Raw genomic sequence first — 16810 nt, forward strand, 5'->3', positions numbered from 1 at the left:
GGGGGTGGTGCAGAAGGGGTCTGTCTTAAAACCTGGCACAGATTTGGGTGCTGGTGAGTAACCCTGGGACTTTTTTCTTTTTCTTAATTTTAGGGTGGCACCTGTGGCATATGGTGCTTCCTAGGCTAGGGGTCGAATCAGAGATGTAGCCATTGGCCTACACCACAGCCACACCAACCGCCAGGTCTGAGCTGCATCTGCAGCCTACAGTACAGCTCATGGCAATGCCGGATCCTTAACCCACTGAGCGAGGCCTGGGATCGAACCCGCATCCTCACAGACCCTAGTCAGATTCGTTTCCGCTGCACCACAACGGGAACTCCACTACAGGCCTTTTAAAACAGTCGTTCTTGCTCATGTGTAGATGGTGATTTTTTTTTTTTCTTTAATAAAGGCAATGATTCTAACTGAAAGTATATAGCAAGGCTTGATAGGTACAAAGAAGTGGGTCCTGGAAGCCCACTACTCTGATTTGAATCAACAAGCCTGGAGGAACCTCAGCTTAGCACCCATCAGGGAGGGATTTAAAAGGGGCCATGGCAGAGGAGAGAGGGCATGAGACGTTTGTGGAGGAGCCAGGACTGCCAACCGCCTCCTCTGTCTTCCCTCCTGTAGCTGAACTGGGCAAAAGCAATAAAAATAAAAAAAAAGTGAGCCTCCCAGGGGTACCCCTCCCTCATCATAATCAGTGGTTTCATTTAAAACTTGCCCACTGACGGGTTCGTACCTTGGTTGAGGATGAAGGAGGTACTTTTCAGAGCAGCCGAGCTTTCATTTCCCTTTATTTTTATTTTGTAAACAGCTGAGCCAGCCACAGGCACTGAGACCAGAAACGCTGAGCGCCCCTGATCTGCAGGGCTGCTAATGGGAGACACTTATTAATATTTGATTGAAAATGGCAAGTCTTTAGTGAAGGCAAAATACTAGCAGGAAAGAGAACTGTTCTTTTAACAAATACACGGATCCAGGAGCAGTTCCCAGAACCCAGCAGTCTCTGGGTCCCACTAACTGAAAAGTGTACCACTGCCTGTCTTTAAATTTCAGAACAAATGACTAGAAATGAGTTTCTTCTTTTTTTGCCATAGGGAATTCTCATTTTCAGAAATTACTTTTCTGGTTAAAAAAATAAAAAGGGGGGGGGGAAAGCACAGGGAGAGGGGTTCTACTCTTCACACTGAACCAGCGCCTGCATAAAGCATTGACAGAAATGCTCGCATAACTTGTTTCGGGAAAGAGGCTGCTTCTGGTGCCAAGTCCTGGTTCATCGACCGGAAGGCAGCTCGAGCTGGCCACGTGCTCCCGCCTTGATGCTCTTTCCCACGAAAGCTTTGGCTGCTTTAACACCTCGTCTGCAGAAGTAAGTAACATACGCACGAGGATCTCTGGACACCAGTGCTCTTTATCACGGTCCCCACTGGGCAGATGGGGAAATTGGGATGGAGGGTCGGCTCGTAAATCGGCCGAGGGAGAAGCCTAGCATTCCTACGTCACAGTCAAGGCCTCTAAGGTCTGCTCCTACAAAAACACCTACCACGGCAGCAGCTCCCGATGCTCTATCAGAGGCGCACGGTGGATATTCTGATGCTGCCCTTTTCAAATGGGGAAACTGAGGGACACAAGACAATGAATGGACCAGGCCCACATCTCTCAGCAGAGGGACTGGGCCTCAGGGTCACCGACCTCCAAGGCCCTGGGCATGAGAGTCTGCCTGTCCTTCCTCCACGCCGTATGCCTTGGTGAAAGCAAAAATCCAATGACAACACGGAAGTGTGGCTGAGGACAGTGGTTCTTATCACTGACTTGGCAGCAGCAACGGGATCTCAAAAATATTCCTTTGCCTTTTCTGCATATTTAATTTTTCATTGAGCCTGCCCCCTTTCCCCGTGGAATCTGTGCTATGGGTCTGTCTGCCCACCTAGCATGGGCATCTACCTAGCACGGCTGCACTAGGAGCAGAGGGTCGGCTGTGGGGATAAGCTTGCCTGGGGTGGACGGCCAGCAGGGCACAGAGGGACCCAGCTGCTCCCCTGCTTGCGAGGTTGCACGGCAGCTGGAGGTGGTGCGGGTGCAAGGAGCTACGCTGGGGGATACCGGTAGAGGCAGAGGTGGGACGTGACCGATGAGCCTGAGGCCGCTGTTTAGGGACCCCATGCCACACTGCGTCCTGTTCAGCTATTAGACGCCCACCTTTCAGTGACTCTTAAGGAACCGGAGTTCCAGAATTTTTAGAGAATGTAAACTGTCACTTCCAGGCCTCCTCCCCTCTTCTTTTTAAAAAAACCACCTTGGGAAGCATATACCAGGATCACAAGCTGGCAGTTCTCCTCCTCCTCCTAGCCCCCCTCCCCACCCTGCCTTCCGGGCTCTGGAGGTGGGGGGCGGTGGAAACCTTTTGTTCCTTGTGCCTTCGATTCTGGCAGCTGACACCATAAAGCTTTCCGCCTCCAGGTTAAAGAAGCAAAACCGCTCTTGCTCCCAGGGCGCTGCGCGTAGGCAAAACTGGGGAGATGAGGGCAAGTGAGCGCCCTGGGACTTAAGGCTGAACCCTTTCTGGCCAGACGTGGCTCGGGGTGGCTGTGCTGTCCCAGAGTGGACACTGGGACGGGGGGGGGGGGGTTTCCACTCTGCCCCCAGCACGTGCACCGCACACGACGTTCACGGGAGGAAATCTTCCCGGAGCCGCGAAATCTCGGACCGCTGATGAGAACGGCCAGAGGCGCCGAGGCGGCCGCCTCCCCTGCCCCTGGGCCTCCCGGGGCGGCCTCGGGAACCCAGTCAGAGGACTGCGCACACGGGGACAAGCCTCAGGAGCGGCTTAAGGGAGGGGAGTGCGGCCCTGTCGAAGGGGAGAACAGCCACCTGCAAGCGTCTTGCATCGCTGCCTGCGGACACGCCAGCGCTCGCCCGAGCCCAGCCTCTGCCTCCCTCAGGGTGACAAAGAAGAACCTTCAATCTCCGGGATGAAGTCACTGCTCTGTCGCCTAAGGGACTCCCTGTGCTCAGGACTCCAGGAGTTTAGCTCTTTGCAATTAAAGCCTAACACCCTGCGACAGGCCCGCTTACTGAGTCTCTATCTGCTCTGCAGGGAAAGCCAGGAGACTGGCTGCCAACCGCAGACACTCTCTCTCGTCCTAAGCATCCCCCCCAACCCCCTGACGTCACCTTCAATGCGAGACTGAGAAAGGACGTGGGGCCACAGGGCAGCCGGAGGGCCACTCGCGGCCAGTGGCCACCTCAGCTGGCACGCTCGTGCTCAGACCCGCCCGGCCTGAGGAATGGAAGGTGACCATCTCAGCTACGGTGGCAAGGTCGGGGTGGAGAACCTCGTCCCAGGGGACGTGTCTCGGGGCGAGCCCTGGCTGCGTGCGGGCGCTAGGTCTCCTGTGACCGGGACACAGAGCTGCGATGAGCAAGGAGAGGAGGAGACCTGCCGGACGGCACACTCACCTCGACTCAGCCCGTCGGGCCCCCGGAGAATCCGGCACTCCTCGATCTGGCCAAACGGAGAAAACATCACCCGGATATCATTCTCGTTGCATTTCTTCGAAACCATTCCTATGAACAATTTTCTGTCTTCCACGGCTAGGAGACAGAAATCAGGCGTGAGCAAAGGCCACTTCACTTTCTTCCTTGGTCAAGGCTTTGTCACTGCGTTCAGCCGGATCCCTAGGCTGCCCCTTCAGAGACCCGGGCCACCTTCCTCTGCCCGGGACTGTCGCTATTCTGCCGCCGGCCCCTCCCCCGCAGCTCGTCTGCTCTTTATCTGTTTACTAAGAAAGCATCTTCCTAGGACAGGAACACTGTTTTGTTTTTTAAAGTCCTTTCCCCCCATTTGGAAAGGAACAGTTAGTTACGTGTTTACCCACAGGTCAATTCCCGCTTAATCAGCTAAATGCTACTGTTCCGCAGAGATTCTGAGATTCAGGTTTTCAGTTTTCTTTCTTTTTTTTTGACTGCACTGGCAGCATATGGAAGTGCCCAGGCCCAGGATTAAATCTGAGCCTCGGCTGTGACCTGTGCCACAGCTGCGGCAACACCAGATCCTTCACCCAGTGCACCAGGCTGGGAATTGAACCTGCACCTCAGCCACCTCAGCGGCAACCAGAGCCGCTGCAGAGACAATGCTGGATCCTTAACTCGATGCGCCACAGAGGGAACTCCACAGTAGATGTTCCTTTGAGGGATAGGGAAGGAGAAAGCTCGGGAGAGGGAAAACACAGGAACAGATGCAGTCAAACAGGAAGCAACACTTTCTTTTTTTTTTTTTGCCACTCGAGTGGCATGTGGAAGTCCCGGGGCGGGGGGGAGGGGGGCTCAAACCCACACCAGAGCAGTGACCCTCACCACTGCAGTGCTAACGCTGCATCCTTAACCTTCTGCGCCACCAGGGAACTCTAGCAACACTTTAACAAAGCCTTCGATGGAAGGAACTATTCTCCTGCCTTGATTTCAAGGCTTCGTCCCCATGGATTCAGGTGGGACTCTCATTTCTCCAGAGAGCTGGCAGATGGCCTTCTGTCTGAGCACAAGCCACACAGCCTTGGCCTCAGCACAGGGGGTCTGCACGCTAAAGACAGAGGACACTCTGGTCAAGCCAGTGGGGCTGCAGCTACGGGAGAAGCACATCAGGGTGGCCCCAATTTCAGCGTGAGACCCGTCACCAAAAAAAAGCCCCACAAGACAAAGGAGGGAAACACAACACTCTTCTGCCCCCTTGGAAGTAAGATTCTCGACGGACGGGGCACACTGGGGGTGTCAGGGCAGGATGTGCAAATTCAAAGCTTGGATGCGGACGGCAGGTAACGTTTGGGGAAGGTTCCTCTCTCGTCACCTGGGAGACTTTCCCCCCAAAGAGACTTGCTGGTACTCAGGATAACCCGCCCAGGCTCAGCCTCAAAGGCACGATTATTGCGGATTTCGAGACACTGACTACAGCCTTTTGTGGGCAAAAGCACAACAGACTGTCCTAGAGGCCCTTGGGGCAAAGTCTGGCTTATTTCCCGTTAGATTTCAGTCCATTTCTTAGAATAATAATAAAAAAAAAAAAAAAAAAAAAAAAGCTGGATGGCTATAGCAGCACTTCGGAAAGTCCTAGTTTTTAAAGGACCAGCTCTGTCCTATGTCACGTGCGGTTAAGCCTTCCTTCTGTATCTGTATTATAACCCTGTCATTGCTATTTAATCGGCTTTTCTGTTTCTCTTATTCCATCCCTGTTCAGTCAGTGTCTCGTTTTCATTTAACCAACAAAACGTGTCCTGGACTTGCTAGGGCCAGCCGCTCTGGGTCCTAGGCCAGAATCCCTGGAGCTGGAACAGAAGATCGATAATGGAACAGACTCTGTGGCAGTGCTGTCCAGCAGAACTAGGCAGCAAAGGGCAGGTGTGGTCAGCCACGTCCATCCAAGCAGTCAGAGCCGCGTGCGCCTCCTGAGCACCTGGAGGGTGGTGGTGCGACTGAGGAGGTACATTTTTCAGGAGATCTAATTTTAACGAGTTTAAAAATTAAAAGCCACGTATGACTACAATATTGGACAGGGAAGTGCCGAGAGGCTAAGAGCCCCTCGTCGCAGAATCCCAGACTGGACAAATGAGATTTGCAAGATGTTCCGTCTGATGCTAAAGAGATGCCCGAGGCCGAGGAGGGGAAGAAGCTGCCAAGGGTCCTTCAGCAAGGAGGTGGCTTAACCTGGACCAGGATCGGGGACCTTTCTCCAGCCCAGGGTCCCATTCAATCTACTTTGTTTCGGCAAGCCCAGTGCTGTGACTGGGAGACCGTGGTCCTTATTCCAGGGAGAGCTGGGAGGTGATGTGTGACTCTGGAGGATCCACTGACCTCTGTGGACCTCATTCTCATCCATCAAATGAAGGTTTAAACTTGATCCCTTCTCTTCTTCTCTGTCCTTTTCTGACTTTTTTTTAGCTATTTCTTTGGGCCGCTCCCGCGGCATATGGAGGTTCCCAGGCTAGGGGTCCAATCGGAGCTGTAGCCACCGGCCTACGCCAAAGCCACAGCAACGCGGGATCCAAGCCGCGTCTGCGACCTACACCACAGCTCACGGCAATGCCAGATCGTTAACCCACTGAGCAAGGGCAGGGACCGAACCCACAACCTCATGGTTCCTAGTCGGATTCGTTAACCACTGCGCCACGACGGGAACTCCTTCTCTGTCCTTTTCTTGCTTTCTTATGTGATGGAGAGAAGGCAGCCCGGCTACATGCTTCAGTTGGCTTAAACACTTGGAGGTCGGGCTGGGGCTGGGGTTCTGGAGTTCAGGATCCCTTCCCCTTTTTTTGTTTCTTTTTTAGGGCTACATCTGTGGCATATGGAGGTTCCCAGGCTAGGGGTCACATTGGAGCTGCAGCTGCCAGCCTACACCACAGCCATGGCAATGTGGGATCTGAGCCACGTCTTCGACCTATACCACAGCTCTCGACAACTCAGGATCTTTAACCCACGAGTGAGGACAGGGATGGAACCCCTATTTTCATGGATACTAGTTGGGTTCGTTACTATTGAGCTACAATGGGAACTTCTAGGATCCTTTTTCTTTCTTTCTTTTTTTTTTTTTTTCCTTTTTAGGGCCACACTTGTGGCATATGGAAATATCCAGGCTAGGGGTTGAATCAGAGCTGCAGCTGCCTGCCTGCACCACAGCTCACAGCAACACAGGATCCAAGCCGCATCTGTGACCTATACCACATCTCACAGCAATGCTGGATTCTTTTCTTTTTTGTCTTTTGGCCTTTTCCAGGGCCGCTCCTGCGGCCTATGGAGGTTCCCAGGCTAGGGGTCTAATCGGAGCTGCAGCCCTGGCCTACGCCAGAGTGCCAGAGCAACACGGGATCCGAGCCACGTCTGCGACCTACACCACAGCTCACAGCAATGCCGAATCCTCAACCCACTGAGCAAGGCCAGGGATCCACCCTGCAACCTCATGGTTCCTAGTCAGGTTTGTTAACCACTGTGCCACAACGGGAACTCCCAATGTTGGATTCTTAACACACTGAGCAAGACCGGGGATCAAACCCACATCCTCAGGGATACTAGTCAGGTTCTTAACCCACTGAGCCACAACAGCAACCCCCCTTTCTAGCCAGCCTCTCTCTCCACCTTGGTGGCGGCTCCCAAAACAAGGGAGAGAGACCAGGGCTCTGAGGAATTCGGGTTGAAAACCAGTCCTGCGATCCTCGGGAATGATGAGCTGCGCACCGCCAGCGTGTGAGCGAGCCTTAATGGGAGACAGGGAGGTGAGGCTGGACTGTAAGAAGCATGGCAGGGTCTGGAAGGACTGGGAGTGGGATGGGGGCATCACGTATGAACCGGCCATGGTGCAAAGTCAGGGGCGTGCATGGGGACCGTCTCGGGGGGCGAGCGGAGGAAGGCAGTCGGCTGCAGCCCATCTTCTGCTTCATCTGCGCAGACGGGCTCGAGGCGTGAGCAAGGTCACAGGTGGTCCAGGGCTCCTGCCTGCGTTGAGCCTCATCAAGGAGACGTGGGCGGGGCTGTCACTGGCTCTGACTCCTGGAGGCTGCTGGGGATCGGCTTGCTGTATGCAGGTGAAGATTTTCACGTGGAAGAAATCTCTCTCCCGTCAGTGCTAAGTGACTGACCAATGACCTGCTGGGAGCTGGTGAAAGCGTGCAGGTCGAGAGCCGTGTCGGCATGAGGGGCCAAGGGTCGGAAGCATCACATCCCCAGGGAAACGTGCTCTATCTCCACGGGGCCGACAGACTCTGCAACAGGGGAGGACCCGAGAGGGGGCATGCCCTTGAACCCGGAAGGAGAATGGGCGGGAAGTTGGAAACGGGAGGGAGGAGGGAGCAGAAGTATCTCGTCGCAGCTCTGGTCCCCCACCCTGACCCCCTGACCCCCGACCCCCTCCCTCTCCCCTCTGGGACTCCTACCCCAAGGAAGTGGCGCCTGAGATCCTGATGAGTTTAAAAAACCAACCAACCAACAAAAAAAACCCCTGCGGTATCTCTTCGTATCCCGAAGAGCTGGGTTTTCATTCCTTCAACCCAAAGCAAATGATCAAAGTCCAGGTGGGTCCTTGGTTTCCCTGCAAACCTATTAGAGCGTCTAGCGAAAACAATTCTTGGGGTCTAAGCTTCTGCAGGTTGCTTTTGGAAATTAGAGGTGCAGCCTCTCTAAGATGATTTTTTTCCCTCTAAGATGAATATTGGGGAAAAAAAAGGAAACCACTGACGAAGAAATCCTGACTTCCTGGGGATGGCAAGGGGCAACTCAGAAAGGCAGGGAGAGGGACGCTAACCGTTGACTGTCACTTTTTGCAATTACACTACAGCTAAGAAGAAAATCTATGTACCAGATGCTACTCAAAGTGCAAACTTCCTTCCGTGTGTGTCGGCACCTGTGTGCTCGGATAAAGGTACCCTCGTGCTGGCCGTACTCTGCCAGCCACGGAAGCGCTGTGGTTTGAACAGTTGGGCCTTGTTTGCTTCTGCGGCAAAATGGGAATAACTGCGGACATCCGGCGTCCCTCTCCCGCGCGTGCGTCTTCTCCCTCTTCCAGGGGAAATTTATCCTAAAATCGAATCCTCGGATGCCCAGTCTAAGGATCACTAAACAGCTTTGTCAACTCTTTAAATAAACATCATTATCTTGAATTCGCTTAACGTCTTCATCAACGTTTGATGAATTTTCTGGAGGGCTTTGCCTAAGTAGTCACAGGCAGTGAAGTATCCGATTTTTTCAGTCCACAAGAATGCCTGATGCTTCAATAAACTGACCACATTGAAGATATTCTGCTAAGTGCTTTAAGAGAACTATAAATAGAGAGATAGAGAGATAAGGCCCTTGACCTCTAAAGTCTATTTTCCTTTAGGATAATCAGGGGAGGCATATGCATGAGGAGAAATACTTTCAACTAGCAGGTGTTGCTCAGATGGGGTCGCTGCCACTAAAAACAGTAGCAGAACTGAAAGGTGTTTCACACCAGTGACCACGGCCAGCTCCCCTTCCAGGGTATAAATGAGAAGGGGTTAATATGAAATGCAAGTGGGGACTTTTTCTGAGTTCGGGGACTAGAAACTTCACTTAAAAAAGCCCCCTCATTGTAAGTCTGTGCTAACACTCTCGGGTTCGAGCTGCCAAAGTCACACCTGGATTCGGGGCGGCCCGAATTAATTAACAACTTGCCAAGGTGTTAGCGCTAACATATGGCAGTTAATGACTGCCTCCAAAGCCGCCTGTCTCTCTACTTTGAATTTTCAAATTATTTCTTTATCTTCCAGGACATCAGAAAGGGGCTGGGGGATGCCCTGTGATGCCCTTCTTTATGGGCCTTCTCGCCAGTGCCCAGGGGGTCCCAGTCCTCCCGATTCTTGTGGGCTTGGAACTCGAAGCGCATCCAGCAGGGGGATCAGAGGCCTCGAGGAAAGAGATGGCGGCTCAAGTGGCGTTTCTGGGTCCCAGGCTCTCAGGACCCCTGACAAGCTGTGAGGCAAAGCAGGATGACCCTTAAGCTCTGTCTGCAGAGTCCAAAGTAATCCCTCAAGTCAGGAGCGTGACCTAACAGTGACCTCTGGCTCCAGGCCCCGAGACCCGAGCACAGCGCCCAAGGCAACCACCACGATTTCTCATCACCCACTGCTGGACCAACCTCGGGCCTCGCCACGGTATTTAACTGGCAAGCATGGATGGCAGGTTGCTTTTCCTGCCCTGTGATGGAGGGTTAAATGCTGGCAAAGAGGCCCTCTGATGGCAGAGAGAGGAAAAGCAGGGACCCTGTGTGCCTGAGTGTGGCTGGTCCTCAAAGGCCCCTCCTCAGCCATTCCACTCAACCAGGTGCAACAAGAAAAGGACCCCACAAGGCGGAGGCTGTGGAAACCTGGTGATACATTTAGGGGGTTCTTCCTGACATTTTATTGCTAATCCAGGGGAGGATCTTTCTGGGGGGGGGGGTCTTCGTGGCACAGGAACACAAAGTAAAATGCTCTCGGTCTGCCTAAAGGCGCTAGAAGCTGGAGCTGCAACTGGGGCTGGCCGGAAGGGCAGGTTCCAGGCAGCCGTGGAGATTTCAGAGGCCTGTTCAGTGAAACACTGAGGTGCACAGTAGGTTGAAGGACAGACAGACACTTTGAGGCTTGCCACAGAGGTTCTTTGGTTAGAATCTCTGGGTGGACAAAAGCATAAAAGGGTGACAGCTTTTCTGGGACTGATCTGTCCGACACTAATCAATCTGTGCTCAGCGGCCCCTCTCTTGCTCAGCAAATACAAAGCTGGAGAAATTGGAACATCCTGATAACGAAGAGAGTGGAACTGTGATGAGTCCTTTGTGCCATCCATAAATGTCAGCAAACTCAAAAAAAAAAAAAAAAAAAAAGTGCAATTAGAGCTCGTTACACTTCTTTCACAGCCATAGGAGCTATTTCGAGCATCTGAGCCAAAGAAATTTTGGTGCTCGCTCCGAGCTGCAGCAACTGTGCTTACCTGTCAAAAATGCCATATGAAATCAGAAAAGGCTTGCAAGCTTTTATCTCTGGCTTTAGGAAAATGATACCTTTCTCCTGATTCTTCAAGGCAGGTCCAAAGAGAACCTGAAGTCTACGCTGGCTATGCCAGGGCGGGAGGGGGGGGGGTTCTATCTGAGCCCCCGTAAAGAAGAGCTCTAGAAAAGTAGCTTTTGGTCCATTTACAATATTGACTTTTTTTTTTTTTTTTTTTTTTTTTTGGCTTTTTAGGGCCGCACCTGTGGCATACGGCGGATTCCAGGCTAGGGGTGGAATCAGAGCTGCAGCTGCTGGCCTGCACCACAGTCACAGCAACGTGGGATCTGAGCTGCATCTTCGACCTACACTACAGCTCATGGCAATGCCGGACCCTTAACCCACTGAGCAAGGCCAGGGATTGAACCCGCGTCCTCCATGGATGGTCGGGTTCTCATTAACCAGCTGAGCCATGACAGGTACCCTGACTTTTTTTTTTTTTTTAATAATGGAAATTCAGAAAATGAAGGTCAATCTGAAAACTGGCCCAGAAAGGGGGTGTGGGGGTCCTCCTCTGTGTGTGCAGATCTAGGCTTTGGCATAAAGATCCCAGCTCTCTGGATGCCCCCAAACGGCCGCTTCTGCTGGTCCAGATTACGCCACCCACGTGGCGGAGGGACTCCGCTATGAGTCAGGTGTCACGCTCTGCTACAGACGTTAGCTGCGCTCCGAGATGACTCTGTGAGGTGGGTGTTGCAGGGAGGCTTCAGACTCAACTACTGCAGCCCCTCTCAGAGCTGGAGACCTGGAGGCTGGCTGAGGTAAGGACTGCGACGAGGCCACAGTCACTAAGGGCAGGTCAGGGGTCCAGTCTGGGCGGCTCAACATCCCTTTTAACCTGCAGCCTGAAGGTCCTTCCTGAAAAGTGGCATTTTTAGGTATTGCTCATCTTACTCAACAAACCAGGGCCTGCTCCTGATTGGCTTTTGAGACTGTGCAAAAACGGGTGTGCCCCTGGCAGTTTTATTCCATTGCTGGGCTTCTAGAGTGGACAGTGTGGACCGTGGACAGAGAGGGTGGCGGGCCATTCTGTGCCCTCCTGGGGACTGCCCCGAGGATGCTCGGAGGTTCCTGCCTGCACAGGAGAAACTGCAAGTGAAGAAATCCTCTCTCAGCGCAACCATCTGGGTGTTTTAAGTCAACGTGGTTGGTCTGGTTCTCTCATCTGTCACGTTTTTATGACCACGGCCTGAGGTGCAGACAAATCCCCGTTTGCAGACTTTCATCCCACGGCGCGTGTTCTGACTCGGTTTAGAGAATGCCGAGGCCAAAGGACAGGGAGAAGCTCTCAGGCCGGACGGTCCAAGGTGCCCTTCACTGATGGACTTCGTCCCCCCGAAACCAGACGCTCCCCTCCTCTCTCCCAGGGGCACCAGAACAGACCGTAAACCTGCACGCTTGGGGCAGGTCCGCATGGCCACACGGCCTTGTGGCTGGACAGACACACCCAGCGCGGACCCCTAACAGCCAGGGAAGAATCTGGGTGGTAACACCAAATAACGTCTTGTGGAAGTGACAAAGCACTGACAAAGCACAGTTACAAATATCTTACGGGATCTGGAAAAAAGCCCTCGCCTATAAGGGCCAGTTAGCATGATTTGTCTTTTACAAACAAGGAGATCCAAGTCCAGTCTTTAAGTGACTATTAGATACTGAAACCGGGAGTTCCCATCGTGGCTCAGCGGAAAAGAACCTGACTAGCATCCATGAGGACACAGAGTCCATCCCTGGTCTCGCTCAGTGGGTTAAGGATCCAGTGTTGCCGTGAGCTGTAGTGTAGGTCACAGACGAAGCTTGGATCCTGTGTTTCTGTGGCTGTGGTGGAGGCCGGCAGCTACAGCTCCAATTGGACCCCTAGCCTGGGAACCTCCATGTGCCTCGGGCTTGGCCCTAAAAAGACAAAAAAAAAAAAAAAAAGACAAAAAAAAAAAGATACTGAAACTGCTGACAACAGACGTAAGTTTCAGGAGGTAAGAGACAGTGTCTTTTGCATTCTTTTCTTCTTTCTACAATTCAGCTCTGCAGCCTCAGCCCCTGGCAATGTGCCTGACACACACTAAGTAACTGATGAATAATTGTCAACCAAAGGGAAGAGGTGACTGGACCAAGATGCCACAACAAAGCTGGGGTGGATTTTAGACCTGCCATGAAGGGGCACGGCTGTGATAAAGTACTGTAGGAAAAAGGGAACCGCACTCGCAGAGAAGCGCTGCCAGCACCCCCCTAGGACGTGGAATTTCCTTCAAAACTTTCTCGGGGCCAGAAACCGGGAGCCACTACAACTAGCAAAGATAAGACCTTGCGAGAGGGGCCGAGCCGCGGCGGCGTTTGCACGAGTGATGCGCAGACCTCTGAGGGGGCGGCTTCTGACCTGACGCCTGATTAATGAGGCGCAGAGCTGCCTGCGGAGGGAAACCTCGCTGCCCAGGTCAGTCTTGCGGGACGGGGCGGGGCCGAGGCGTGAGAGGGTAGACGAGTCCTTCCACGTACCTCTCAGCACATCCAAAGAACAGAATACGGACAGAAGGTGTGTGTAAGGAGAAGCAAAAACTTGGGAGAGAAACGTGAGGATGATCAACCCGCTGGGGTCTCACGAGGCGACCACCCACCCTGTCCCGTGGTCACGTGCCGGCTTCTGTTGCACCGAGTGTATGTTCATTTCATCAGCAGACTGAGTTCGGAATGGGCCTGGACGCAAAGGCATCGGTGCAGCTTAGAGAAAAGAGCAGTGAGCAGGTCCCCAAGCCAGGGAGCGGCAAAGGAAAGCGGGCGGGGGAGAAGCCTCAGTCTTGGCAGGCCACGCCCTTTGCCGAGGCTTCTGGGCACAGTCCCAGGTCGTTCCTCCCCATCACGTGGTCAACAAGGCCAAAGGCCACAGGGTGGCACCCAGCGCAAGTCCCCAACAGCGGGACACGGAGCACCGTTTCTGGTAACACTGCCACAGACCTTCACATCGGAGACACGGGAGGGAGGCAGGAGAGCAAGGTCTTCGTGTCTCCAGAGGTACCACCCGCGCTGGGCGTTTCCCAGAGCAATTCTCTCTGCCTTTGCCACAGACACAGCAACGGAGGCCAGCTCCTCCCACCCCATCTGACTTTTTCACTTAAAGAGACAGACGTTAAAGGAGACCGTGGGTCACCACCTACCGTTTGATTTTTCACTGTCTGCAGGTTTCATCTGAATGGGATGATGCATCTGAAAATACAAAAGCGAGAAAGTAAAGGCAGAGTGAACCACTGCTTCACCGTCTTGGAAATCCCCACTATGCAATTTTACCAGGGACAGGGTTCCAGGAGCGCATAAATAATGACAAGACGCCCCCGTCCATCCGAAGGAAACACATTAAAACGCAGCCATGTGTTTGATGTTCCCCAGCAGGAAGCTTTCAGTCCTGGGGCACTGCTGACATGTCCCTCAGCACGTGGGCTTTGCAGTCAGACTCGAGTTCAAACCTTGGTTGGACCACCCCACCTTCTGCCTGATCTTAGGGGTAATTCTGCTTCTGCCACTCATTACAGCTACGTGGCCCTGGGCAAGTGTCTTAACTTCCCTGAGCTTCGGTCTCATCTGTGAAATGGAGGTGACACCTGCACAGAAGGGCCATGAGAACGACCCGAGAGAAGGCATGTGATGTGCTTAACACACTGGGCATGGGGGGAAAAACAAGACTAGTGTTCTTTTGTATTATTCTGGATGTCCACGCAGGTGGGGTTTCTTCTGGTTATTCTTGGTCTGCTGCATGGATGGTTCTTAGGCCCTGGAAATTGGAAGGTCTAGCAGTCGATTGATTGTGGTGCCATTATGTAATTTTTGTGAAAGGACATGATTGGAATAGGAATGTGGAGCCACTGAAAGAGTGGAAGGAAGGAGAGGAGAAGGTGGGGCAAAGAGGGGAGGGCAGAGGGCGGGGCAGGGCTCCCCATCACGTTCGGTGCTTACGGAGGAGGAGAAAGAACCCAAGACAAAGGGGTCCCAACATCCTGCCTCACGGCAGAGCGGGCTGCTCCATGGCGCTTTGCAGGGTGCCGACCCCTTTCCTCACTGTGTACCATCTGCAGAGTTGACTCCAAGCACAGAAAGCTGCCACCATTTCCAATTAAAAGAAATTCTTCAAACCACGGTCACAGGTTCTCGTGCTTCGTATTTCATCTCACCCCCAAGGCGCATCGCAGCCACAGGGTAGATGGAGCCACTGGCTGTGCAAATGCTTTTATCATAATGGGGCCTGTCTTCTCTGAACCTCTCATTTCCTCCGGGGCCTTCCCTCACTTGCCAGCCACAGCTCTGGGCTTTAGCTCATTGAAATGACACGGAAGCAGTGCTTGGCTCTGGCGTGTCAATGATGGGAAATGATTACCGGGCGGCTGAGACCATGTGCGCCCAACGCCTGCCAGGGTCTCCCAAACACAAGAGGACGAGGTGAGAGGGGGCAGAACCGGGGGACGGGAGGCTCAACAACTCAGAGCTGCTCTGTGTGTCCTCAAAGGCAAGATGCTCTCAGGCACAGAACACAGGCTCTGAGGAAAGGGAACATGAGGAGACCCCACGCCTCTCGTTAGGACATTCAATCGGGGGAGAAGAAACTAGAATAAGGATGCCACGTTTAGGGGTCAGGGAGTGGACGTGTCTTTGCAAAAAAGCCGTGAGAGCCCAGGGGAGCCTAGCAGCAAAGGGCTCACCCACTTCAAGTCCCAAAGTCTGGCGGACTTCCCAGCAGAGGAAGGGGGTGGCACCCGAACCCAGGGGACTCGCCCATGCAGACATGAGCAAGGGCCAGTTGCTTGTGGGTGGAGGCCGCAGTGGAGGGGAAGGCCCGCGGAGAGGCTGCCAAGGCAGCCGGCGTCCAGGCCTCAGAGGGTGCCCCTGTGCTCTAAGGGACTGCAATTTGGTCTCAAAGTCAAGGATCAGGCTTAGAATTCAAGCAGCAAGCACCGAGACCCCATGTGCATCCCCCGAAGCCACTGGGCTCCAGAGTGGAAGACAGGTTGTATAAGAGGCACAGGAGGCGTCGCGGGGGGGAGAGGGGGGATGGTTAAGAGGCTGCTGCGAAACAGCCATGGAAACCAGGGAGGGTCCAAACCTCAGAGGTAACTGGCTGGTGGTGGGGGCCATGGGGAGGCAGGACGCCAGGCCTGGAGAACTAAATATGAAGTGGGGTCCCCACCTAAATAAGGAAAGCATGAGCAAGCAGTGTGTGGGGGGGTGAATAGAAACTGACAGGTGAGGTCAGACACGCCGCGTGTGGCTTGGACCCGTGGGGCTCAAGTGTTCGGGACAGTGCTGGGCGGTGGCGGAAACTGCACGCAGGGCTGGGACTGTGCAGAGGGGAGGGCGGAGAGCCAGGGACCCAGGGCAGGGCCATGGGGAAGAGCCAGGAGGTGGCTGCGAGGGACAGAGCTAAGGGCCATGGGAGAAGCGGGGGCAGAACAGCTGGCCCCATGGGAACCACGCTGGGAGAGTTTGAAGAACAAGGCGGTGGTTGGGGCCAGGGCCGCCAGATGCCGCGACAAACACACCCTCGTGTCCTTCCTGGGCTTGGCAAGCCAGAATTTTTTGGGGGGAGTTTATCAAGACAGTTTCTGTGGGATGGCAGGGGCCAGAATGCCAGCTTGCAGGCAGTGGGGGAGTCACAGGCAAGGTGACAGGTATGATAAATGCAGACAACTATTTTAAGAAGATTGGCGCCCAACGCCAAAAAGGCGGGAGGTTTGCGCGAGGACAGGGTTGGGGGATGGAGGTGGAGGGTTTCCAGGAGGGCAGGACTTGTTACAGGTCAATGAGCTGAAAAGACTCAGAGGAGAGTCACGGGACAGAGGAGAGACGAGACCAACACCAAGTGCAGGACCCGAGGATGAAATGAATGGGCCTCTCCCCTCAGAAGCTGCTGACCCACCATGGGGGCAGCGTCCTGCACCCATCCATCCATCCGTCCGTCTATCTGTGCATACGCATGTGTGTCCACAGGACGCACGCATACACATAAAGCAGAAAAGACGGTGACCAGCATCAGAGAGACGGCCCTCAGCGCCCACGTCCACCTGGCACGTGCCTGGAGGTCGGGAGGAGGAAATCTGGGGCCGTATGGACAGAGGCCTTTGACTCTCCAGCGGCCAAGAGCCCTGTGCTCTCCACTTACAGGCCAGGTGGGGATCTGCGACCTCACTAAGGACACACAGTGGTTCACGACGGCGGTGGGATCAGAAAGCGCGGCTCCCGTCTCTGGACCCAGTGCCTCTTCCCCTAATCCACACCGCTTCCTCCCAGAGGGCCCAACAGGGGCTCTGGCCTTTCGCGCCTACAGC

The 16810-nt window shown here is 53.9% G+C and overlaps 1 protein-coding gene across 54 annotated transcripts in view; it reads right to left on the reverse strand.

Annotated features, from left to right (window-relative positions):
• The window catches only part of CELF2 (CUGBP Elav-like family member 2), an 872498-nt gene that overhangs the window by 72157 nt on the left and 783531 nt on the right, over window positions 1-16810 (reverse strand). For all 54 annotated transcript variants that reach the window (XR_014817160.1, XR_014817158.1, XR_014817159.1 and 51 more), the window contains 2 exon segments: window positions 13655-13703; window positions 3448-3582 (listed from right to left, as the gene is read on the reverse strand). Coding sequence is in view for 51 of the 54 variants with exons in the window: in NM_001445143.1 (NP_001432072.1) it covers window positions 3448-3582; window positions 13655-13703 (184 nt within the window). In the remaining 3 variants the exon portion in view is untranslated.

Source organism: Sus scrofa, chromosome 10, assembly GCF_054392235.1.
Source record: "Sus scrofa isolate SSC_HxYL_T2T_F1_AM1 chromosome 10, Sscrofa_HxYL_maternal_Yorkshire_Landrace_v2.0, whole genome shotgun sequence".
Lineage (NCBI taxonomy): Eukaryota > Metazoa > Chordata > Mammalia > Artiodactyla > Suidae > Sus > Sus scrofa.